Source organism: Rhinolophus hipposideros (assembly GCF_964194185.1).
Source record: "Rhinolophus hipposideros genome assembly, chromosome: 26".
Classification (NCBI taxonomy): Eukaryota; Metazoa; Chordata; class Mammalia; order Chiroptera; family Rhinolophidae; genus Rhinolophus; species Rhinolophus hipposideros.
In genome coordinates, this window is record NC_138072.1 from 22,395,707 (window position 1) to 22,422,067 (window position 26,361).

At 39.7% G+C, this 26,361-nt stretch overlaps 1 protein-coding gene and 1 pseudogene across 2 annotated transcripts in view; both read left to right on the top strand.

The window, feature by feature from the left end:
- Positions 1 to 26,361, top strand: part of LYST (lysosomal trafficking regulator) — a 158,649-nt gene that overhangs the window by 128,000 nt on the left and 4,288 nt on the right. The window contains exons 43-50 of the mRNA XM_081039232.1: positions 867 to 1,007; positions 3,480 to 3,697; positions 7,044 to 7,274; positions 9,280 to 9,469; positions 14,053 to 14,189; positions 17,108 to 17,206; positions 22,216 to 22,355; positions 22,627 to 22,724. Coding sequence (XP_080895358.1) covers positions 867 to 1,007; positions 3,480 to 3,697; positions 7,044 to 7,274; positions 9,280 to 9,469; positions 14,053 to 14,189; positions 17,108 to 17,206; positions 22,216 to 22,355; positions 22,627 to 22,724 — 1,254 coding nt within the window. The remainder of the gene's footprint in view (positions 1 to 866; positions 1,008 to 3,479; positions 3,698 to 7,043; positions 7,275 to 9,279; positions 9,470 to 14,052; positions 14,190 to 17,107; positions 17,207 to 22,215; positions 22,356 to 22,626; positions 22,725 to 26,361) is intronic.
- LOC308493292 (dnaJ homolog subfamily A member 1-like) lies at positions 11,423 to 12,827 on the top strand (annotated as a pseudogene). Its single transcript has one exon. The product of its transcript is annotated as a dnaJ homolog subfamily A member 1-like (transcript).

The window sequence follows — 26,361 nt, forward strand, 5'->3', positions numbered from 1 at the left end:
GAAGTAATAGAAAATGTTGCTCAGTAGAGCAGCTCAAGCTTGGGGAAAAAATTAGCACATCTTTTAAAAATTGTGCCTTGCTTGATGCTGAGATTAGTCTGTGACAGTTCCCAAATGAAAAGACATATTCAAATTTCAGCAAGTTCAGAGGCGTTTCCGGGGCTGGCTTTCGGGTCGCGTTTCATGTTCTAGGCCCCCATATGGCTAGAAAGTCTGATAGCTGTTGACAGAAAAGAGACAGGTCAAAACTCAATTCTTGATTATTAATAGTCTACACCAGAAAAACCTAACAAAGGAGTGACTATGCTTAGTTTCATTTTCATTCATAGGAAATTATACTTAATTCTTTAGCTTAGAGTTAGAACATCTAAAATCAATGCCCCCCTCCAAAAAAAAAGAAAGAAGAAAAAAGTCGCCTTAACAATGAGAGGTGAAGGAATAATTTTGCTTCCTGATAGGGAAAAAACTGTTTTATCAACTTGAATTCTAATTTGACTTCCTTTTTACTCATTTATTCAATAAATAAACCATTATTGAGTACCTAAGCTGTGTAGGTACTACCCCAGGTCCCTGCTTTCATGGAACTTTCATTCTACTTGGGTAGACAGTCATCAAATTAAACAAATGATATAAATTCATCTAGTTATATGTATATTATGAAAACAATGCAGATTTAAAATAATATAATGTCTTAAATTATGTATAGAAATATTTATTTCCAAGAAAAAATGAATAGCCTCTTTTAAACTATGGACAAACAAAAAGAACATCATTTTAATCTTTGAAGTAGCAAAAATAAATTATGACAGCCTTCAAATGGAATCAGGTCTTGGTGTGTTAATTGCATTATTTGTATTTCTTTACAGATCAAAGTTTTGACATTCCAGACAGAACTTTTCATTCTACAAATACAACTTGGCGTCTCTCATCGTTTGAATCCATGACTGATGTGAAAGAACTTATCCCGGAGTTTTTCTATCTCCCAGAGTTCTTAGTTAATCGAGAAGGTATAATAGTAAATCATTTCTAATTTATATTTCTGAGGATTTCTACTTATTTTTTAATTTTTCAAAAATAAAAATAGCTTTTGTAAGTCCCAAAATTTGAGTCTGTAAGGAAGAGAAATACCTTGATTTATTAAGTATATAATTTTATTTCCAAGTGAGCTTGAGGATTTTAAGTATTTTATAGGACCAAATAATTTGGAAAACTATAACTTTAATTATTAAAAGTATTTATAAACCTGCATTTTTATTTTGTTACAGAAGTTGCTTTATATTTTTTTCCTGATTACAAGGTTATAAATATGCTCACTTTTTTTAAAGAGTGAGTCATGAATTTATTGAAAGCACAACGTAAATTCACTAAAATCTCAATGATTTAATGAAGAATACCCAAGTTAGAAATCAAATACTCTGACCAAAAATATCTAATAACGAAAAGGGATACTAGACAATAAAATCAGACTTTCTGTGCTGCCAGTGACCAATAGTCACGGTCCACCTTAGTGATCAGTTAGCCCTTTAAGAGGTATTGTTGGGTTGTTTTCCTACGTTACTCAATTTCATATTTTTCCTTGACCTCTAGGAATATATGAAATTGAGAATTATATCTTCAGAGAAGTTAATATTTGGCAAATTACTGTAGAATTTCATTCTGTACCAACTGGCCTGTCTGGAGTTGTTTGAAGAATGGTTAATATAATAAATCCACCCTCTGATTCCCTGGGGCGTGTTCCCAGGTGTTGCCCACGTGAGAAATGCCTCGGTAAAAGCAGCACCTGCAGTTTGGGATCCTGAGTGGCTTTCAGATTAGGGCTTCTACTTAAATGCACTGCTTGTTTTCTCTGTCCATCTTTTCTGATATGTAAGTTCCAGTTTCTATGGCTGTATAACAAATAGCCCCAACACTTATTGGCTCAGGACAACAATACTATATTTATTATCTGTCACAGTCTTTGCAGCTCAGAAACTCGGGAAAGCTCCGGCAGGTGGGTTTTCTTGTTTGGCCCAGGCTCTGTCACACAGTGAGAGCTTGGCTGGAGCTGGACTAGCCCGGGAAACAGCAGCTGGTGGGCATCTCTCTTCTCTTAGTGCCAGTGCTTTTCCAGTGGGCTCTCCACAGGGAATAGTGTAGGCTTCCCCAGCACTGTGGCCTCGGATGTCCTACTTGGCAGCTCAGGTCCCAAAGGCTAGTGTCCCGAGAGAGATGAGCAGAAGCTGCGTTACTTTGTCTGCCCTCGCCCTGGAGCCCACACTGTGTCACTTCCACTGCATTCTGTTTTGGAGGCAGTCACAGTGCCTGCCCACAGTCAGAAGGAAGGATCATAGAATTTTCCACTTGATGGGAAAGTAGCAAGATGCTGGAGAAGCGTGCAAGACAGCAAGTGTTGTGATAGCCATTTTTGGAAAATATCATTTGCTCTAATGTGCATCATATCACTCCCACGTGCATTCCTATAGGCCTCTTATTGTGCGTCCACTCATCTGCGCTGGGTGAAGAGTGTGTAGCTCAACCAGTCCATCCTAAATCACCCCGGCGCTGACTGCAAGATGACTGTGGGGCGAACAGCCCCTCCTTTATATTATTTCAGAATGCTTCCAGAATTAGTGACGATCCTTCTAACTGTTCTCACAAGATCAAGAAGTAGGCAGACAGCAACTTAACTCTATAGGAGCTTAATCAGCTTTTAAGAGGTCCCTTTTCATTTGTATTCTGTTATGACATTCAGATTTTCAGCCCATAAAAGGTTTCTATTCAAAGATAACATTTCTTTTAGGACAATTTTTTTAAAATGATGACTTCTGAGGTTTTTGTTTACACCAGCAGACTGATGAGACAATTAGGTAACAGCTCTGTTATGTCACTGAAGAACCCCCTTACGCACTGTGCTGAGGTAATTTTGTTGTTCGCAGGATCCTTAGAAGGAATTAAGTCAGAGCAGACCTGTAGACTTTCCATAAAGTTCACAGACTAAGACGTTCATTCTAGGCATGTGGATGCTTTGTATGAGTTGAGTTTTTTAACTCCAAAATGCTGATGTTTACTAAGTAGAAATAGTCCTGAATTTATTGTGTGTTAATACCCCTAATTCAGAAATGCTTATACAAAGCCTTAGTTTGATTTTAACCAAGTTGGCAGTTGAATAGATATTTAAGCACTTACTGCATTTGAAGATTTGATTAATGGAATATTAGAATCAGCGGACAATGATTATCTGCGTTTTCTTCAGTATGTTATACAGTGGGAACAGGATAAAGTTGGAAGATGTCAAAGTTACTTGCAATAGCATTGATCCATGCGGCTCTGTGATTGGCTAAATAAGTAGATGAGCAATGGTGTCACTGTCCTCTTTGCTGCCCCTTTTTCCTGGTCACAGCACACAGTCGCTATTTCTGTGAACTCTGAAGACCTGCTCAGTGGGCCAGATGAAGCATGCTTTAGGGGGGATATGCATTAACATGCGTCTTCTTTCCCAGGTTTTGATTTCGGTGTGCGGCAGAATGGTGAACGGGTTAATCACGTCAACCTCCCGCCTTGGGCCCGGAACGACCCTCGTCTTTTTATCCTCATCCATCGACAGGCTCTAGAGTCTGAGCACGTGTCCCAGAACATCTGTCAGTGGATTGACTTGGTGTTCGGGTATAAGCAAAAAGGGAAGGCGTCCGTTCAAGCCATCAATGTTTTTCATCCCGCTGTAAGTGACTCTTTTAAAATACTCTGCATTTCTGAATATTTAAAGGTTAGCTGGTAGGCTGTTTCTTTAAAATATGTAAGTTATCAGAGAGAATTGGCAATGACACTAAACTGTTGCCCAAGATTTTTCAGGTTTTATATTTCACCTCTTTAAAAATAACTGAGGTACTATCTGTCGGGGTTTCCCAAGACCATGCCCAGGTTGGATGAGGACGTAGGGACTCAGCATATAGTCAGACTTATAGCTAAGGTCATTACAGTGATGGAAGCAAAGCAAGATCATCAAAAGGAAGACATGCCTGCGGCAAGCTTCCAAAAGTCTTCTCCCAGGAATCAAGGAACACGCTTCTTCCTCCAGCACAAATGGTGACACCAGGTGTGATGTCGTCTACCAGGGAAGCTCATTAGTGACTCAGAGGCCAGGGTTTTGACTGCGGGCTGGTCCAGTAGGTACCCTTTCTCTCACATATGCTGAGATTTCAGACTCCCGGAAGGAAAGCAGGTGTTCAATATAAACCACAGTGTTTGTGCAGACAGTTTCCACACAGTGAGCCACTCTTACCAGTTAGGGAATGGTGGGAACTCTCCCGAAATCCATGTTCCCAGATGCCAGCCAAGGGCCAACCTTGCAAGCAGGCCTTTCCAAGGCGAGCAGTTCAGGCCTGCCATGTAAACTTCTTTCTACACACTATCCTATATATGTAGTCTATTTTTACATGGCATCATTATTTCTTGCTGCAGAAACAGTATTTGTGCCTTGTTAGAAAAATGTGTAAGATACAGACTGAAAAAGGAAGGAATTCAAAAATCAACTTTGATGTCTCCATTCAGAGATAAATATCAAAACCATCTTCTAGACCTTTTTCTATCTATCATTCAATTTATATAATAAAATTAATATTACTGTTCCCAAGTATGGCTAAAAGATCATTCATTTAGCCAGTCCTCTATTGTTGGCCATTTAGTTAGTATTTGTTTGCCATTTAAATTAATAAGATTCCTGAGGTTATTTCTTTCTGTACATCTTTATTTCCTTAAGATAACTTCATAGAAGTAGAATTGTTACACTTTCACATACACTTTTTGATGTTGTTAGATAGGCTACCAAAGATTTATTTATTCAGGAAACATTTCTTTTGCTCGGCTCCGGAGATGCAAAGATGAATAATGCTCAAACGGGGAGAGTAGGGCTAGAAGAAAAGCTGGGGCGTAGGAGTGGGAGTGGGGTCCAAATAAGGCGTCTCAAATTCTTCAAGGAGTGAAAAGTCAAAGGAAGAATTATGGGGAGAAAGCTCTTTCCTGGTGATGCCTAGTGGCTACCTAGAGGCAGCAAGTACAACAGACGAATCGTTAAGCCACTGCATGGACAGTTAGCCTCTTACGTTTCCTAACTTTCAAATTAAGTGGTGTATTAGATTGATCTTGGACTTCCCCTCCAACTGTGTTTTTCTGCGTAGATTCATCCGTGTTTATACAGATACAGCTAAAATGCATTCGTAGAACCTACAATAACTCACTCTATATTTGGGCTTATTTATGCAAGAAATCCATTCCTGAATAGTACTTTTAAAATAAAAATCTCGTTAGTGTATTTTGTTCAGTAGTTATTTTGAGTACCTCTAAGGGAATAGAAAATTAAAGTCCTTAAGGTACCTAATGTCTGGAAGAGAGAATCAGACAGGTTTCCTGATGATTCTAATAGAAGATAAATGCTATGTCAAAGTGTTCTGAAAAGGGGGAATAATAAATACAGTTTGGTGAATAATAATTTCATACATAAGAGTGGTATAAAATAAAGACAAGGCTTCAGGTATAATTTTTGAATTTCATTCATATTTGATCTAAAATGTAACTTTAAAAGCAATTAGGAATTTTGACATTGACTTTAATATGCTCTGTGCCTACAATTCTGCCCGATCTTTTCAATTAATCTAATATAAACTTCATATTAAAAGTGTATGCATGCTGCAATATACCATGTAATTCTCATCTTACAGCAGTTTTTTTCACTGATTCTTTGGGACTTTAGAACTTTAAAAAGGCTAGAGTTTATGCCATTGTTCTAGGAATTTTGTAAAATTCAATTCATGGGATGGAATGAAGTGTAGTAATTAAGTGCACAGTCTCTGAATTCAGAATTGACTTCAGATTCTCAGTTGGTAACACTGCCACTTGCCATGTGACCTTGGCCAAATAGTTCAACCTCTCTATACCTAAATGTACAAATATTTAAAATGTGAACAATAATAACAACCTCATAAATACAGAAGGACATTCATATAGAATAATGTCTGACATACACTTAAGTACAAATAAAAAGCTTAAGTTAGCTTTTTAAAAGGAGTGTAGAAATGCCTTTTAACCTTAATTCATCATTCACTAATATATGGCGTTCATTTAGAAAGTGATACCAGAGAATGTAAAGAAGCAGTATTTTAAAATAAATAAAGAAGAGTCCTGGCTAGAGGATTATTCCCATCTTCATTTGAATTTTTAAATATGTTAAGTCACGCAGCCATGAGGCTGACCCTGCTCAGACAAGCATTTATACAAGTATTTGATTAGGAGTGCCTTGTTAGAAAAATGTGTAAGATACAGCCTGGGAAGGAGTGGTGCTGAAGGTTATTTCACTTCTGAAGAGTCTTTGAAATGTTATTTCAGCACTTACAGAAATGTCATATGTAGATATGTAAATGAAACTTGCTATGACTGATTAAATGCGAAAAGGTAAATTGTATGAGTGGGTTCACACGAACAAGACAGAGCTGTACCCAGCTGCTGACTGCTAGTTTTGGGAATAAAGAAGTACACACATGATACTCTCCCTCTGCCTCAAAGGGATGTCAACTCTGAGAAGGAAGTGTAATAACACCCTTTACCCTAAAGAGCTTGGAATTTTCACAGCTACTCTTTTGGATTCACTTATACAATTTTCATTAGAACCTTCATAACTCTTGAACTACCTACTGACTTTGTTATCTTAACTTTATTTTTGCCTTTTGCTGTATATCACTTTGGACAAATGACTTTTTCAGTAATTTCGTGTCATACATGAAGTCGTATATGATATTCTCTGGTCCTAAGCTAAAAATCAATTTTATAAACATAGCTAATCAGCACCAGTCAAGATGCATTATTTTCAGTCAGCCCTCCAGAAACATTGATCATTCCTATTCTAATCTCAGTGAGACCGTTGATGGTTAAGGACATTGCAAAACCATGTCCATTTGAAACCGATAAGCATGGACCATGACCTTGAGAACAGAGCACGGTGTTTCCCCTTTGGTGTGACTGCCCATTACACTTTATACAAACCTCTGGCTCTCTCTCACTCTTTCACCTTTCAGACATACTTTGGAATGGATGTCTCTGCAGTTGAAGATCCTGTTCAGAGACGAGCTCTAGAAACCATGATAAAAACCTATGGCCAGACCCCCCGTCAGCTGTTCCAGTCGGCCCACGTCAGCAGACCTGGCTCCAAGCTCAACATCGAAGGAGAGCTTCCTGCTGCCGTGGGGTTGTTAGTGCAGTTTGCTTTCCGGGAAACCCGAGAGCAGGCCAAAGAAGTCGCCTATCCGGTATGTCCTTGGGATTTCAATAGAATTCAGCAGAAGCCTCCAGAGATGTCAGGCTTCACCTCCTGAGATGCCGGGCCCTCTTGCAAGAGCTTAAAGGCCCCAAATAAAAGGCACGGTCCCAGCATGAAGACATGTACCAGCGAGTAAACACAGATGCCTGCAGCTTCCAGCAATGTCTGTGTTAGTGATGCTGGGTTAGTGGTGTGAAGAGTGGTCTGGGAGCTCAGGTCAGATAGTAACTCCTGGGTTATTACCAGGGGAAGCCTCACCAGGCAGTGAGACAACAGGAATTGGCAGGCGAAAGGAGAAGCACCGCCCAGGACTAGAGGACAGTTGGAGCGTGGGTATGCCAGTGCACACATGCCAGTGCACATATGCCAGTTCATGCATTCCAATGCGCACATGCCAATGCACTCATGCCGGTGCACGCATGCTGGTGCACGCATGCCGGTGCACGCATGCTGGTGCACACATGCCAGTGCACGCATGCCAATGCGCACATGCCAATGCACTCATGCCGGTGCACGCATGCTGGTGCACGCATGCCATTGCACACATGCCAATGCACACATGCCGGTTCACACATGCCAGTGCACGCATGCGGGTGCACACATGCCGGTTCACACATGCCAGTGCACACATGCCAGTGCACACATGCGTGCATCTCCCACCAAAAGGCCTGAGCAGAGGTGTGACGGTCACCATAAACAGAGACCTTATGTATTCTCTGGCCTCCCCAGATTGTAATGATAAAAAGTATTGACTCTTAAAATAGAAGTAGGTATAATTTTTACTTTGAGATAGAAAAACAAAGCAAGAAAACCTTAACGGTAAGTTGGATTCTAATCGTCAACTAAATTCTTCTTTATAAAAGCAGCATAATAAGATGGGAGACCATGAATTGTAAAGTGTTATAAATGTTTGCCGGAGGGAATCGCGGAAGACAGGAAGGCAAGAAAAGAGGTTGTGAAGGGCCTTAGGATGAAACAAGGCAGTGTATCTCATACTGAGATCTGTGATTTGTTTTAAGAGAAAACGGTTTTCACAGACCTTGTATTAACAGTTGTTTCTTAATGTTACTTAAATACACTAAATGCAGAACACAAATAGAATACTGAGTGTAAATTCTTTGTGCTCATAGCTCACAAATACCAAATTTGTATGTTAAATGCAAACAAAAACACAAATTTAAAACACCAATTTAAAAACACAAATTTAAAATACCTATATGATAGACAAGTGTGTTTTGGTGAAACCAGATCACCAATGTTGTGTTTCATAATTGAAAGCTGTATTTCACGTTTTGTGTTTACTTATCGTTTTAACGCAGAAGGTTTTGAAGCCTCACAAATCATTTCAGTCTTTTGTCATTACCAACGTCATTCTTTTTAACTAGAATCTATTATTTTAACTTGTCAAAAGAATATAATAGTACATCCCTGAAAAGTAACAAATGCCACTTAGTTGACTGGTATACCCATTGCTGATTAACTCTTCTAAGTTGGTGCACGACCTGCCTCACTCCCACCATAGGACCTTCACACTGACTCCTCCCTCTGCCCAGAATGACCTGTCCCCAGATGTAGCCCCACTTCGTTCCCTCATTTCATTCGGGTCCCCGCTCAGAGGTCATCTCCGCGGAGAGTCTGCCCTGACCCCCACGTGTAAAATAGCAGCTCCATTATTCTCAGTCCTCTCCCCCTTCTGGGTTTTTCTTCACAGCACTTTCACCACCTGACATATGTGTATTTGTTCATTTGTCTGCCCCCCTCCACCCCAATTAGAATGCAACCCTACGGGACTAGGACTTTATCTATTTTGTTCATGTCTGGCAACAACGAACACATATTTCTATATGCTAAGCATGGGGCAAGTAAAAAAGTATAAAATAATTCTGGGTTTATAATCAAGTTGCTTTCTCTTAATTTGTTTAGAATATTCATTAGAAGTAATTCTATATTTACTACCTTTAAAAACATGATACTTTTTACTTTCTTGGTTTTAGAGTCCTTTGTCATGGATAAAAGGCTTGAAGTGGGGGGAGTACGTAGGCTCCCCAAGTGCTCCAGTGCCTGTGCTCTGCTTCAGCCAGCCCCACGGAGAAAGATTTGGTTCCCTCCAGGCTCTGCCCACCAGAGCCATCTGTGGTTTGTCCCGAAATTTCTGTCTTCTGATGACATACAGCAAAGAACAAGGTAAAATAATATATAATGAAAATCATTCCGGTACCTTTCATGAGATTTGAATGTTTCTAAATCGTCTGTGCTGCTTTTTTGGTTTACCTCTAAGGTTTCTGAGTCCTTGGTGAAAACTCTGCTCAAATCTGTGGTTATTTAGTGCAAAGTAGGAATTAAAACATACTGCATAAGAAAAATGGAATTAAATGTAGTACCATTGGAAATGAGAGGAGGAGTTTGAAGGAGACAAGAATAAATGGTTCAGCTCACAAGACGAAAACTATCACTTTTATTGAAATGTATACTTTGGGGCTCTTGAATCTCAGAAGAGACAGATGTATTTGACCAGCAAATCTAGTACCTCAGAAGATACAGTCAAGAGATTCAAACAAACAAAACAAGACAAGAAAGTCATGATAGGCTTGAAAATCGGTTTTAAAAACACATATGCCTGGAAAGCAATCCGACTCACTAAAAGCAGCACATTGTAAAGTGCTATACAATAAAGGACCTCTTCCTATTTCCAAATGTCACCTGGACAATGGAAAACTAGGAACACTTTCCACTGAAGTCATCCCTTAGCCCTTCCAAACTAGCTATTTTACTAAATGCAAGAGAACTCTCCCTACTCACTGGCCATGGGCTTTGGGCAGTAACGGGAGTGACAGGGAGCACTGCTCCGTGTGCGTGGATTTGCCTGAAAGCCAGCATGTGGCCCAGATTAGATGCCTCTGAGCAGTCGCACACGAGCGTTTTCTGTTGCTGTCATCCATGCACGGTGCTACTTGGCATCCACATAACCTCCCAACCGCAGACAGACTGACACGACAATGCCAGGCGTAGGTCCCTTCAATGGAAGTGTGCCAGCTGAGCTGCCATTCTTTCAGGCTCTCTCTGAATTCTATCATGAAATGAATGCTTGCCTTTATAGTTGTTAGAAGTAAGCGAGGCTGTGTGCCATCTAAGTTCTATGAGTTAACAGGATAAGGTAAATCTGTTTCATTGTAATTACTGTGATATCAGTGCTTTATTCTCACTAGTGTGTTGCAATTAGTTGTGAACTGTCGCAAGTAATCAACTGTTAATAATAATGTAAAGTACCAAAATGTGTGAATTTAAATTTTAAAAAAATTAGAGTGGATCGAAGTTTATCTCTATTGAGCAGGAGAGAAAGGGCTGCTATTACCACTTAGCAAGATGGGACTTAGATATGTCACGTACTCATATAATTGTCAGCCTATCCTGTTTGTGCCACTACTCACAAGCCCTTAGTAGCTTTGTTCATTCAAATCACACTTCGTGTCCTTGCAGAATAAATACATTTGGGGTTTGCCAGATCTAGGTTTGTCCAGGGGAGTGCTACAATGCGACCTTTCTGGCTGTGGCTCTGGGAGGTGCAGTGCCTGAGTGTGCTGCTCAGAGTTGCGTGGCCTTGAGAAAATCACTCACGCCTCCCAAAGCCTCCCGAAGCCTGGCTTTTGATCGACAAAATGAGAATAGCAAAAGGCTTTACTTCACAGGGAAATTTGTTATAAGCATTAAGTGAAACAATATAGGGAACTGTTAGCACAGTGCCTAACTCCTTCTAAGTGCTTTATGTCCGTGGATGGCAAGCGTGCTGGGCCTGGGTCTCGGAGCCATCACTGTTGCCCGTAGTCCATAATGGTCCCCGTGCAAGTTCCACAGAGACCTTGGACGAAGCACATGGATGTCAGGTCTTGTGTTAAGAGCTGCAAAGTGTTGAGCACTTGTTATATCTCAAGTAACTGTACCATTTTGCTTAGTTCTACATGCATAGTACAATGTAACGATAGACTGGGTGGTTTTCATGATAGGCCAGTTGCTTGGATTGACTGTGCCTCAGAATTGCCGGAGGTGCAGAGGAGCGGCGGCTGCCCAAGGTGTGCCCAGCAACGTGCTCCTTCCCGCTCCCCCACATTGGTCTCGGCCCTCTCTCATGGACTGTCAAAAATGATGAAAGAAACCACTTACTATGATGTTTTGGGGGTCAAACCCAATGCCACCCAGGAATAATTGAAAAAGACTTACAGGAAACTGGCATTGAAGTACCACCCTGATAAGAATCCAAATGAAGGAGAAAAGTTTAAACAGATTTCTCAAGCTTATGAAGTGCTCTCTGATGCAAAGAAAAGGGAATTATATGACAAAGGAGAACAGGCAATTAAACAAGGTGGAGCAGGTGGTGGTTTTGGCTCCCCCATGGACATCTTTGATATGTTTTTTGGAGGAGGAGGAAGGAAGCAAAGAGAAAGGAGAGGTAAAAACGTTGTACATCAGCTCTTGGTAACCTTAGAAGATTTATATAAAGCTGCAACAAGAAAATTAGCTCTGCAAAAGAATGTGATTTGTGACAAATGTGACGGCCAAGGTGGTAAGAAAGGAGCAGTAGAGTGCTGTCCCAATTGTTGAGGTTCTGGGATGCAAATAAGAATTCATCAAATAGGACCTGGAATGGTTCAGCAAATTCAGTGTGTGCATGGAGTGCCAGGCCCATGGGGAACGGATCAGTCCTAAAGATAGATGTAAAAGCTCAATGGAAGGACGATAGTTCGAGAGAAGAAGATTCTAGAAGTTCACATTGACAAAGGCATGAAAGATGGCCGGAAGATAACATTCCATGGTGAAGGAGACCAAGAACCAGGACTGGAGCCTGGAGATATTATCATCGTTTTAGATCAGAAAGGCCATGCTGTTTTCACTTAACGAGGAGAAGACCTTTTCATGTGTATGGACAAACAGCTGGTTGAAGCATTGTGTGGCTTCCAAAAGCCAATATCTACTCTCGACAACCGAACCATAGTCATCGCCTCTCATCCAGGTGAGATTGTCAAGCATGGCGATATCAAGTGTGTGCTAAATGAGGGCATGCCGATTTATCGTAGACCATATGAAAAGGGTCATCTGATCATCGAATTTAAGGTAACCTTTCCTGAGAATGGCTTTCTGTCTCCTGATAAACTCTCTTTGCTTGAAAAACTCCTACCTGAAAGGAAGGAAGTAGAAGAGACTGATGAAACGGACCAGGCAGAACTGGTAGACTTGGATCCAAACCAAGACGGTGCCATTACAACGGAGACGCATCTGACCATCATCCTGGGGGTGGTGTTCGGTGTCCAACCTCTTAACGGGGCCAGTGAGTAACTCCCTGCTGGTATTTTATACGCAGTAGTGAATGAGTGCAGGACTGCAACCATAACATGCTCACTACCTGGCTATTGTTTTTGTTTTAATATTCAACTATAGTAGTGTTTTAAAAGTTAAATGAAGAATAAACTCAAATATGAAAGCTCTGGGGGAAAATAAAAAAGAATTGCCGGAGGTGCTTTTTTTCAAAAGTATTTTCAAAATATACTTGTTTGGGTCCCATTTCAGTTGCGACACTGCATCGCAATCTCGGGGGCTGCGGCGTAAAATCCACCGTTCTAATCAGTAAAGGAGAAGTTTCTTTTTCTTTCTTTTTTTTTTTTTAAAGATACTGCATCTTGTATTACTGGAATGAGAAACTGGGAACAATTATTAAACATACTTGATTCATCCATCACTTACCACATGGTGGGCATTCTGGTAGATTTGAGAGGTCCTGAGACTCATGAAATACGGTTCTTTTCTGTGCAGCTTATGTTTAGAAGAACTTACATTTAATGAGTGTTTGCCAGTTCCTTTACTGCAAAACTGATGTCAACATTTGGTATTAACACTCAACAAAACAAAATCTGTGAATTATTTTTTTAGTGTGCTGTTCATTCATTTAACAGATATTTATTTGTCTTATCTGTCCATATGCTGGGCATTAGGCTAAGTAGGTACTGGAATAAATGAAGCACATGTTCTCTCCGTAAGGGACAGAAAGCGTTCCAAGTTGCAGGGCAGCGCCAATTACAGCACCTGTGCTGTGTACCTGCGGCCATCACCCCGACAAGGCGTAGCTTATGACTGGTACTGACAGGGGATGCCAGGGTGTCCAATGCGTACCCCGAGAGGACATCTCCCTCAGTCGTGTGTGTGTGTGTGTGTGTGTGTGTGTGTGTGTGTGTGTGTGAGAGAGAGAGAGAGAGAGAGAGAGAGAGAGAGAAAGAGAGAGAGAACGAGAGAGAGAGCAGAACCTCGCTGAATGAGGGTCTTCTATGCAGAGTCCTGGCAGCTGACAGGATTGTCATCCCTTCTCAGGGCCTGGTCGCTTCTGTTCCAGCAGAGCTCCCTTTCTGGTATTAATTGTTGTCCATAGAATTGTTCAGCAGGGATGACCCAGGGAAGTTATTTAAACAGCATCCAGTTCATATTTATGTTTTAAAGTAAAGGTATCCCAGAACATGAACAGGGTAAGCTTGACTCTTCTTCATGCCTTTTATAAAACTTTAACACAAGTGAGAATGAATACAGTTCCCCCCTTAGGATCTCATTAATTTTAAAGGAAGGAAAGGACCATAAATCGGGCCATGTTGTGGATACACACTCACATGGTGTTGCCCTGGAATGACACTGTGCTCTGCCATGTGAACTTCGGCCTTTAACCTGCCGTCGTTGGGGACAGCCGGTCCCCGGAGCAGTGGCACTCTGACCCTGTCATTTCTCCTCTTGAGGTGTGCGAAGCATGAACAGCACTGACATCCAGTGGTCGGCCATCCTGAGCTGGGGCTATGCCGATAACATTCTACGCTTGAAGAGTAAACAGAGCGAGCCTCCAGTCAACTTTATACAGAGTTCACAACAGTATGAGGTAAGCGTTTGCATGAAGGCCTTCATCATGGTAATGAAATGTAAAGCTTTAAATAGAAGTCACACTGATGGTAGCCAGTCTTTGAGACCCAGCAGTGAGTCCCATCGAGAAGCAGGTGGTGGACGTGTGTCTTGTTTACGTGTTTACAGACGTCCTGACTACCACTGTGCTGCCTGAGTTCCCAGACTTGTCTCCCACCCTGTGTCTTGTTGAGACAGTATAATAACCTCCTACTCGGCATCAGCTAATGGCAGAATGTTTGAACAAAATCAGCATTGATTGCTTTCTTCTCAGTGTTCACCTGCTTTGTCACCGTGTCATTTTCTGTAACCAGAGTGTTATCTTCTGTACCAGGATTTTCCAAAATGGACCGGGTATTTAGGCGTCACAGTGTGGTAGAAAGAGCAGTGGGCCTTTCTACTGAACCCAGTGATCTGTGGTGGTGTCCCCACTTTGTTCTTTACTGTGTCACCTTTGCCAAGTAACTTCACCTTCCCAAACCTGAGTTTCTTTCCTCTTCCATGAAGCTGGGATAACAATGGTACTCTAACTACTCTCTGATAAAGCTGTTGTAAAAGTGTTTCCAATGTTTGTGAAAGTTACTTTGTAGACTACAAAACTATATATATATATATATATATATATATATATATATATATATATATATATATACATATATATATATATAAAATATATATATATATATATAAAATATATATATATATAAATATATACTGCCAGAACTTACTAAGTTGTGTAGAACCTTTTCTCTTTGACTGTCTCTCCATGAGAAGTTCTTTTACCATTTTCAAACTTCCAGTACCTACATAACACCTGCTGCCTACTCGTGTGCTGTAACAATTATCCCCATCCTCTGAGCACTTTAGAAATGGAGTAGGGTACTTTGGGGAGAATTTTTGACAGTGAAAGAAAGCAATGACTTGTGCTTAACCCTCAACATATCTGAAAAAAAGGTCATCACCCTTTGTTATCTAGCGTACCAGTAAACTAACAAGAGTAAGAAGAAAGGACAGTGAAAAACAACATTATGAGAAATTTAAATAAGAATTTAAATATTGCAAAATGATGGCTGTCATGTAATGTCTGGCACAGAACCATCATTAAAGATGGAAGAATACCTCATAAGTCCTTGTAGCAAAATGGGATGATCCAGATTATTTTAGCAAAATGTACTGTGTGATAAAGTACTTCCCGTCAAATGACTAACTGGATGAGAAAGCCGTATTTCATTTTCATCCTTAGAAATACATTGTTCATGCATTAGTTCTTCAGTTTGAGAAAATTCATCTAGGGCATTAGCATATGAAGACTCACACTCTGACCAACTTCATCATCATCAACAGAGATTAGAGTCCTGCTGTCTCTTTGTCTTCGTCTTCTGATTGATTACATAATTATGAAACATATTCCTCTGTCAGTTTTCTTCTCTTTTCTATTATTGGTAGAAAATGAAAAAGTTCCATCTGTGTTCAGTGAAAGCTCAAAGCAGACTTCAGAAACGGTGACTTCTTTTGTAATTTTTTGAAAGATGAGAGCATTCTTTGGACAATACAATAAGAAAACCAGAAGATGACAATTTATTTCATATATTACATTATCCTTCTGGGAAACCCTTCATTCTTTCATTTTCTTATTTTGTTTGTTTTGTTTTGTTTTAGCAGAGTTGGGAATGATTGATGAGTGGTGATAAAATAATTCCCAGAATGATGAAATAGCAGAACACTTTAAGATAAAGGAAAAATAAAATTATTAAAATCCTGTAATGTAACTTAGGTTTATAAAAGGTTTCAGTAGACCTACATGGTAATTACAAGACAGAATGAATTTTATTCTCTATAAAAATAAATATATGTCTCCTTGTTCTCCCGAAGACCTCTAAGAAAAAATAAAAGTTATGAAATGTCCTTACAAATAGAACTATTCTAGAAACTCAACAAATAAAATTGGATTGAGTGGACTCTGATGATATATAGAAATTAAGAAGAGCCAGGATCAAAAAACGTCATTGTTTAAGGTAGCTGACACCTGAATACATTTGTAGGCCCAGGGGAAGAAGCCAGCAAAGGACAGTTTGAAACTCTGAGGGGACGAGCGTTCTGAGGAACCTTGAGATGGGGCGGGGCTTCCTCCACTAAATCAGGAGACATGGCGACATTTTGAGGCACAAAGGAAGGAGGAGGATGCAGACCTCCGTCGTCTTAGTGAAGTGCGAGGGTATTGCTGGAGGAGGGGAGCTGGGGGGGCAGAGCAGCTGGATACAGCTGCTGTGGACGTGGCCCTGGGGGTCAGCTAGTGCCCACAGGTGGCCTGGTGACCTTGAACGGAGCCTCATGATAGGATTTACAATCCCAGATTTTTGTCTCCATGTTTACCTTTCCCCGCCTCCTGTCTAGCAGTCTTCAGGACTGTTAGAAGTAATACCTCTATTTATATGTACCATTTCCCCACCAAAAACAGAAAAAAAGACATAAAAGTAAAAATCAAGTAAACATGTGAAACACATGCACACATCATACACACACTCAACCTTGGATCTGGTCCATCCTGGATCATTTTGTTTAAATTTCTGAGGAGCAAATGGCCGTGTGTGCGTGCGTGTGTGTGTGTGTGTGTGTGTGTGTGTGTGTTTGTGTGTCTGTCTAGGTGCATGCTGTGTATACAGAACAATCTAAAACCACAGACAGTGCATTGTGATACATTTTAATTTAGAAACAGCTTTTAGGCATCTGGTTTAAAGTTTCAGGGTATGATTATATCTTTGCACCATTGCAATCCTTTCCAGTAAACTATCTACCTTAAATTTTGTGATCATGTATTTTTAAAATAGTTGTCAGACAAGTAGACGCATTTGTGATGCTTTTTAACCATGATAATCTTTGATTTCTCCTTTTCCAAAGGTGACTAGTTGCGCTTGGGTACCTGACAGTTGCCAGCTGTTTACTGGGAGCAAATGCGGTGTCATCACAGCCTACACAAACCGATTTACGAGCAGCACGGTAGGTCCCAGTCTCATTCTGTGGGTAGTTTGGGATTTTCATTTCAGTGAAGGAAAGAAAACCTTTATGAAGTATAATTCATTTTATATAAGGGAAACTTAAAATTTTGTACTTTATCTTTTATACTTTAATCTTTTCTTCACATACACTCTTAAAATGTAAAAGGTCACATATCTGACTTATTTTAGGCTTGTTAGGATCACAAAAAATTTTGGAAATAATAATGAAGATCTTATTTTTGGGTATCACAGGCAGTATTTTGAGTTATGATCTGTTTTGTGCCTAGGCTTTTTTGTGACATTCTGCTGCTTGCTTGCCTGTATTCTCCATGTCGACCTGAGTGCTCAGGAGTGTACCCCAAGATTCTGTCACATTTGAAGCTTAGACCCCCTAATGGTCAGCATCGCTATATTCTCTGGGTAAATTAAATGACAGCGACACCCACGTAGCCCATCTTCATTTCTACCACTTATTGGAAGAAACTTTTTTAGCCATTCACTGAATCTCTAAGATTTAAGAGTTAAATTCTAAAACAGGCTAGTGAAGAAAACACTTTTTTGTACTACTTTAACTTACTGTCATTCCTTTCTTGAGTCAACTATCTGTGGTGCTGTTGAGGATACGTGGCAAGTTAGGGTGCTAACTCAGTAGTTTTCATTCTAATTTAGAACTTTCTCTGTACTCTTTTTTCCATTACAGTTTTCTCCATTATATTATTGAGTATGTTTTACAGAGTGAAACCTGTATTCCTAGCATAGGGTGATGCTAGGTTCCTCTTACTTTTCTGTCCAAGTTTATTCCATTTTAAACTCTTGTTAAGGTTCTTTACCTCAATCCTTAGGGTATAAGTGTGCCCATAATATTATTTCTGTCTTGTAGCATAAGGAGCCATTAAAATCTTCTAAGTGGGAGTAATATGCTCCAATCAGCATTTTAGGAAGACCACAGAACAGCCTGCAAGGAGAGATTCTTAGAAGGAGTTTGCGATTAGAGGCAAGGATACCAGTTAGAGGCCACTGCAGCCCTCGGGAGGAGACATGCATGGACCGATGATTGCAGGAAGGAGAAGGGTGTGCTCTAAGAAACATTCCCGCACAGGTGTGAAGCACAGAAGAGGGACCAGCCAGGTGTCAGGGAGCCTGAGGAGTTACACCTGACTGGAGCTGGAAGGGTCGTTTCACTAAGTGGAAAAAAGAGGAGAGGCAAAGGAAACCAACAACATGGAACCAAAGGCCTGGTGATTTGAGGATGACAAATACTTTTACGTGCAGTTTAGATATAACATGCTGGGAGAAATGGGAAAGACAGGGCAGGAAAAGTAGGTTGAAGTAAGGTCTTTATGCCATAAAAACATGTGGAGCAAGCTGAGTAGAGAGCTGTCTTACTGTTGGAATGTCTCCTTTTTTCTCCCAAAGTCCTAAAATGGATGTTAATTTTATAACATCTCTGATATTTATGGCTGCCATCATCTTTCCTCTTCGGAGCTCACCCTCCTGTTTCCTTTTTCCTCAAATATATTCTAAACCCCGCTGCTGGAGCAGTTGTCTGCTTGTGCCTCAGATAATTTTGCACCATGCCACAGACACTGAGTTAAAAACTAGCTCCTTCTTTTGTGTTTCATTTCCTCTTGCTTTTTCCAAGACTGTTCCATTTAGAACAGTTCTTAGTTCTTAGTTTTTCTTACTTCGATTCTCCCTATAATGTAAAATTTTAATTGTACACTAACCAGTACATAGTATAGGTTTTCAAAAAGATTAATTGTCAGTTTAGAGGAGTTAGGCACAGCGTAGCTTTGAGGATAGCAGATCAAAGGTGTCACTATTATAATTTGAATGCAGCAAAACATATGCTTTGGTTTTGAAGTTATTGTAGACTTGTGAAGTCTTATGTTGCTTATTTTCCCTCAGTTACGTATTTGCCTTAAGGTATATTTTTTCAGCTTATCTGTAAGGGTTTTCTTTTGTTCCTAAGTATTAATAGTATTAGCTAATTAAGTTATGAGATTAACAATTACTATTTAAACCATGTCCAAAATGCATCTTAGCTGTGTGGTTTATTATTGGACTTGACGGGACCTCACTTGAGTTTTGGTAGAGGTCGCTTTTTCTCAGGGACCGTCTCACCATTTCGTCGTCCCTAATGCTGCGGCTGTGACCCTGTGTTCCTACTCTTCCCTAGTTCCTACTCTCCCAATGCACTGAATGTCATGGCGCTCAAAGGTTTATGTTTTCATTTGTGTTCTTTGACACAGACCAAAAACAGGCCTCGAGGTCCCATAAGGGATTTGGCCAAAATAATTGTCGTTTGAAAATATTTTCAAGGGGATCTTATTAAATGCTTTCCTTAGCTCATGAAGCATATCCAACTTTGAGCATTATAAGTTTCTGTTGAATCTCCCAAGACAGTCTTCTAAAATGCATTCTAATAATGATGAGTAAGTTGACCTGTTAGGAGTTGTTATCTATAAGCCATTTATATATTGGAGAAGAATGTCTTCTGAAAGTGATAACTGATTTTAAAACAGTTGCTCTTAAGGCGCTTTTTCACTAATTAAATAGTGTGGCCACATGGCGTGTGTTTTCTGATCTCTAAACCGGTGATGCTAGGAGACTGCAGGTGCAGTTTATCTGAAGTAGTATCGTGTCATTTGGGAACAATTTTACAAAGAAGAAGCCAGTACCAGACTCCTGTTCTAGGCATGGAAGTTATTTTCTGATCCACCAGAGAACCATCTGGTAACACCAACTCTCGCCATCATTTTAAAGTGCAAACTCTATAAAATATCAGCAACCACTATAGGGGCCCTAAGTGGTGTTTACCCCATAAATATTATTCATGGTCAGGGAATAAATAAAAAAAATACACACACATATATGTGTGTCTCTATACATATATATAAATAAATACAAAAAATGTATAATGTTTTAAGTCTTAAAGAGCTAACAGGCTAGTGAAGAACTCTCAAGCGAGAGGGGTAAATAAGCAGCGCAGGAGGTTTCACCTGAAATATGACACTGTCCTTGGAAGCTCCTGAGAGAGGACTAGAAACAACCCCAGGGACCAAGCGTGCTGAGGCATCCCCAGGAGGCCCTTCTCCAAAAGCTGGTCCCTGAAGGGCGACACCCGGGCAATGAGGATGAGTCTCAGTCAGTGGGGACCAGCTCCTGATGGAATGCCCTGGGTTGGAATTCCCTGGGTGGTCCAGGATCCTGGAGACGGACTTTGGGTAAGGTGTCCTCAGATGGGGGTGGTTTGGGTTATCCTGGAGAAACAAGGAAGATACTCAAATTCTATTCCACAAGTAGGGCACTACGTACGAGTGATTTTTTAAATGTAGTAACAAATACACAAAACAAGGCATACACATTTACAGATAAAATGAACATGTGAAAAAGTTGGTTATAACAAGAAAAATACAAATTAAAATAACCTTGATTACCATTTAAAATGGGAGGTTTTCAAAGATTTAGAATGAGAGGTGAGTCACAAACTCAAATGCTGCAGAGCCCAAGCCGAGAAGGAAGGGGCTCAGGCCTCTGGGGCAGGGAATTCCTGAGTCCCAGGGACCCTGAAGCCTGGTAGGAAAGGGTTCTGAGCATGTCGCCAGGGCCCTGTGGCTCGCGGCCCTGTGGGGGGGCCCAGACCCAGGACTCTCACCCCTGTAAAAGCCCGTCTGGAGGCCATGCTTGTGTTCAGTCAGAGGTCACATGCCCTAGAGAAGCGCAGCAGCTGCTCCACTGCTCAAGCAGTTGTTCTGAGGAAGAACAGGAGCTGCTATTGTCTTGTCATTTGATTCTTTAAGTGTAAAGTGTGTATTTTTATGTGAGTAAAGCACAGGACTAGATAGCGTTTAAAATACATGAGCTGCAGCTAATGGATCAACACAGATATGTTTCAAAAACAATGGTGAACAAAAAGGCAAAATGCAGAAGATCCTAAAAATAATACCACATAAATAAAGTTTATCAACATGGAAAACAACACAATATGTCGTTTATAGTTATAGTAACGTAGGAGAACATATGTTCCACACACATGGGAAACAAAAATACAAAATACAAGATAGTAGTAACTGCTGACAAGGGAGTGGAAATAGAACAGTGTAATGTTTAATGTAATGTTTAATGTTTTCTTTATTTTAAGAGTAGACTGATCATATAAAATGTTAGGTAGTTTAACTGAGTATATAGTTTTTTTATTATTCTTATTATTTCTAATTTTCTATATTCTTCGAAGTAGAAGTACGGAAATAGTTAATAAACAGCAAGCCCAATGAAAAGAGGAGTGAAACCCCGAGTGGACATCTGGCATCTGTGAGCCAGTGTGGGTCTTGGAACAGGAGTTTGCAAGCTTTGATTTAGAAAACCAATCTGTAACTGTAGACCAGTCATGGTGGTATCAGCATGCGTCACCATTGGTGACATCATGAACTGGTGCAACGCCGTCACGAACTAGAAAATTATCAATATTCACTGATCCACTAGTAGATTTATGGAAATGTATTCTAAAAGAAAAAAATCAATGGGGAAATAAAAATTTTATACATGAAGGATTTAATTACGGCATTTATAATTTTTTAAAAATTTGAAACAACTTTAAATGTCTATCGATAAAAGATGTTCAAGTACATTATGGTATACTAACTGTATAGAATATTATAACACTATTAAAAATTTTGAAGACAATGTCAAAAGTAGAAAATGCTTATGGGAGAATGTAGAAAATAGAAAATTATTTGTATGGCAGTCGTTAGAACTATAAAAGTACATGTGTATTTAGACAAAGACTGGACAAGAACAGACAAAAATGAAAAGCATATTAGTTCATGAAATAACGGGCAATTAAATTTTTTTTAATGTTGAGTTTTGCTCTTTAGAAAAGATTGCACTGCATTAGATTGAAAAATGAAATGTTTGAGTCACTTCAGTTGTTTTTATTTGGGAGATAAATACTAGCCTACCTTTTGTCATTGTTTTTATCTTATACTTTACTGAAATGTTTAATTTCAGTCTTCAGAAATAGAAATGGAGTCTCAGCTACATCTCTATGGGCACACGGAGGAGATCACCAGCTTGTTTGTCTGCAAACCGTACAGTATAATGATAAGTGTGAGCAGAGATGGAACCTGCATCATATGGGACTTAAACAGGTACCGAGAAAGATCGCCAACTCCAACACAGCTATTTTTAATGTTTCAGTTTTTACTGTATGAAACAGCCACACTAAAATAATATATTTACATTACAATCATTTTAAGCATGAAATACAAACTTTACTTTTGTAATCTGATTGGAATCAAAAGACCCGTTAGGAATACCTTATGAATAATAGGCACACATACTGAGGAAAAGAATTACACAAATAAGAGAATATAACTATATTTAATGATCATACGCAAATTCATGTCTTTGGTCTTTCAGGCTGTGCTACGTACAAAGTCTGGCAGGACACAAAAGCCCTGTCACGGCCGTCTCTGCCAGTGAGACAACAGGTGACATCGCCACTGTGTGCGACTCAGGTGAGCTGGCCCCAGAACCAAAGCACAGGGCCATTGTGCTAACAGTGTGTTCAACCAGCTGGTTACGTCATCGTGAAACTGTTGGTTCCATCTCTCAGCTGCCTTCCAGATCAAAATACTTTGTTACTAGCATGTATGGTACCTGGTAAAATACAATAAGGTCCAAGATTGGTCGATTTAGGCATCAGTTTATGTAAAAGTTAGTGTTGTCATAATTTAACTCTTTCTGATATATGTACAATTGCATTTGAGCACATGTAAGTTAACCAAATTATTGTTATATAATTATCTGAATTTTCTTGGTTTTTGTTTTTCTATCCTTTTTTCTTTTGCTTTTTAACTAACTTTCTACCTTCCTCCTGAAATGAAAAGCATCAGCAGGTGATCAGCTTTGAAAATATATATATGTCTTCCAGTTCCTGAGAGAGAACGTACTATAGAATAACAAATGGAGGTATAATTTTCCTTAAAACTTACATGACAAAGATGTATCTCCTTATCAGAGGTCTTGTTTTTGGTTTTTGTTTTTTCATGTATACATATTAAAAAACTTAATGCATTCAGCAGGAAAGAACAGTTGGAAAATTCATGAATTTTCTGTTTGCATTTCTGTTCTTCAGAATCTTAACATTGAAGGGAACCTTGGAAACACTGTTTGTGTGTGCTCAGTACAGAATGTCTTTGACATATCTGTAGTGGGTGGTCCTCTATCCTTTGTTTGCATTTTTTATATTGTTTAAGGTGGTTTTTTATTTCTGACACCAAATTTGTGGTGTCTTTGCAGACACCAAACAGTTCTTTAGTTCTGAGACACCAAGTGGGTGTCCAACAATGCAATTCAGTTCTGACACCAACTACTTGAAGTTAGCAAATTTGGGAGTTCACAAGACCCTCCCACCAGATTCAGCAATTCTCTATGACTCACAGCACCCAGTAGAACACTCTTCTTACTACCATCGTTTATTGTAAAGGATAGAAATGAACAGCCAGATGAAGAGGCACATAGAGGGAGATCCAGACAGTTTGTCCCCGAGTCAGAGGGCGCCATCCTCCTGCACCTGACTGTGTTTGCCAAGTCAGAAACTCCTAACCCTGTTGTGTGGGGGGTTTCTGAGGTTTCACTGGGTAGACGTGGTTGATTAAATCCTGGCCATTGGTGATGGAGCTCAATCTCAGCCCCTCTCCCCTCCTGAGAGGTGGGAGATGCTGTATGTCTAACAATGTGGTTGGTTTGCTGGGGACCAGCCCCCATCCTGAAGCTTCTAGGGCCCCTCCCTGTAGGAGTCATCTCAGTTGCATACAAAAGACAGTAAATTACGAGGGTTTTAGGAGCTCTGAGACCTGCGACAAAGATCCATATTTATTTTTTTATTATACCACAAACATTTCTTGGCGTTTTATTGTTGTTTTTACAAAATGTTCATTCATTCTGGTATTCAAGAAAAGTAGTGTCTTTACTCGTGCTTGAAAATTTCAGGTGTGAAGTATTTCCCAGACTTGGCCTCCGTCATGAAATGTCATGAACACATTTGTATTTCCTCATCAGCATCGCTAAGGGGAAAGGTCTTAAATACTTGACTTTGGAAATACGCGTGTGGGCAGATGACTGATGACTCTGCTCATTGTTCTTCCTTGACTTGTGCATTAGCAGCTTTTAGTATCAAGAGGGAATCTGGGGGAATAATATAATGATTATTTATACAGAATTCTCTTTCTTGTTCTGGCAACATTTTTGGAAGTTAGGACTGATCCTGAGGGAGCTGAATTTTATAAAGTTAATTACTTTCCTGCCGCCAGTAGTGATTTATATCTGTGGCTGTTACATCAGCTAGTCATACGGGAGCAAGAAGCAAAATTACTTTTTCTGCAATTTCCAGCTCACTAGTAGGCATGCAGGTGTCCCCAGGCAGTGCCGTATAATAATGGCTCGGAGTCATGAAGAACATTAGGTACAGAGAGAACATAATAAAAATAATGATTTTTTAAAGAGGCCAAATTTATGTTTAGTGACCGAGACTAGAATTCATGCTCCTGTTCTTACAGTCCGGGAAGGAAAGAAAGTTACCAGATTTAGTGTACCAAAAATCTTGACCCTTTGGTGAGTACCATCCAAATAACTTTAAAATCAAAATTTTAAGTATTACATTGTTAGTGTACATTGTGTGTGTGTGTATACATACATGTACCTATACATATGTACACAGTCTCAAAACTTTCTGTATTGCGGCTGAAGTTACAGTGGCAAGCTCATTCCTCCTGATCATAATTCCCCAGTGGTTCTTATGGGATGTGGTTTTTATAATGATAAGATGTGAAACTTATTAAACTAGGTAAATACTATACTAGATAGTTTTTAAATGATTCTGTCACTGGATCAACATATATGCCTTCTAACTGGGGTTCATAGCCTGGTCATGTGTTGCCAGTGGCATTATAAAGTTAATATTCTAGGATTCAGGGTAGGGGATGGTTCTCCCATTTATTTCCATTTCAATGAAGATGTATAGGAAGAATAGATGTTTTTTTTTTTCAAGAAAGCCCAACCTTCTGACTGTTAGTTGATGTGCTAAATGGTATTGTGTATTTGATATTCACAGTCTTAGGCAGGTGTGTGGTCTCTTGGTTGTGTGGCCAGAGTTGCTGGGCGATCTGCTAGGGTAATTCTTTGCCTGTTAAGTTCCGTACTATACCTCAGTGAGTCCAGGGCCATGTTCAGATTTTTTACTTTGAAGAACTAAGCCACGCAGCCCCTATGTATCGCAGTGACCCACCCTACGTCAGTACCTTTTATGGATATGTCTCCGACAACTTTAATAAACCTTCTAACCTTACTAGTACACATCTGGTTACCTTTCGTGTTTTTTAAAATCTTTTGTCAGATATTAAATTCAAAAGAGTGAAATGTAGTCTACTCATGGAAAAGATGAGTTTCATCGTCTCCTAGAATAGAATCCCCTACCTCTTGATGCTTTATTTAGATAATCTCTCCTAATCAGTATTCCACAATGGGAAGTCTGAGGAGAACACTGGGCATTTTTAAATCTTCGTGTGTGTGTGTGTGTGTGTGTGTGTGTGTGTGTGTGTGTTAAAATGTAGTTAACATAAACGTTGCCATTAAATCATTTTAAAGTATACAATTCAGTGGCATTATTACATTCACAATGTTGTGTAATCAACCACTATCTGTTTTGAAAACTTTTTCCTTACCCGGAACAGAAACCCTGTACCCCCATCCACCTTCCCACAGCTTCTGATAACCTCTGTTCTACTTTCTATCTCTATGAATTTGCCTGTTCGAGATAGTTTAGAGAAGTGGAGCCACACAGCATTCGTCCTTGCGTGACTGGCGCTTATTTCACTCAGCATCATGTTCCCAAGGTTCATCCAAGTTGTCACCTGTGTCAGAACTTCCTTACTTTTTATGGCTGAATAACATTCCATTGTGCAGATAGACCACATGTGTTTATCCATTTATCTGTTGATGGACATTTGGGTTGTTTCCACCTTTTGGTTGTTGAGAATAATTCTGCAACACACTAGGCATTTTGGTTTGTGATACTTGAAGGTCTTTAAATAAAGGAGTATTTCCAATATTTGTTTCTTTGCTATAAAATCTGAAATCTTTTCATTACCTTAA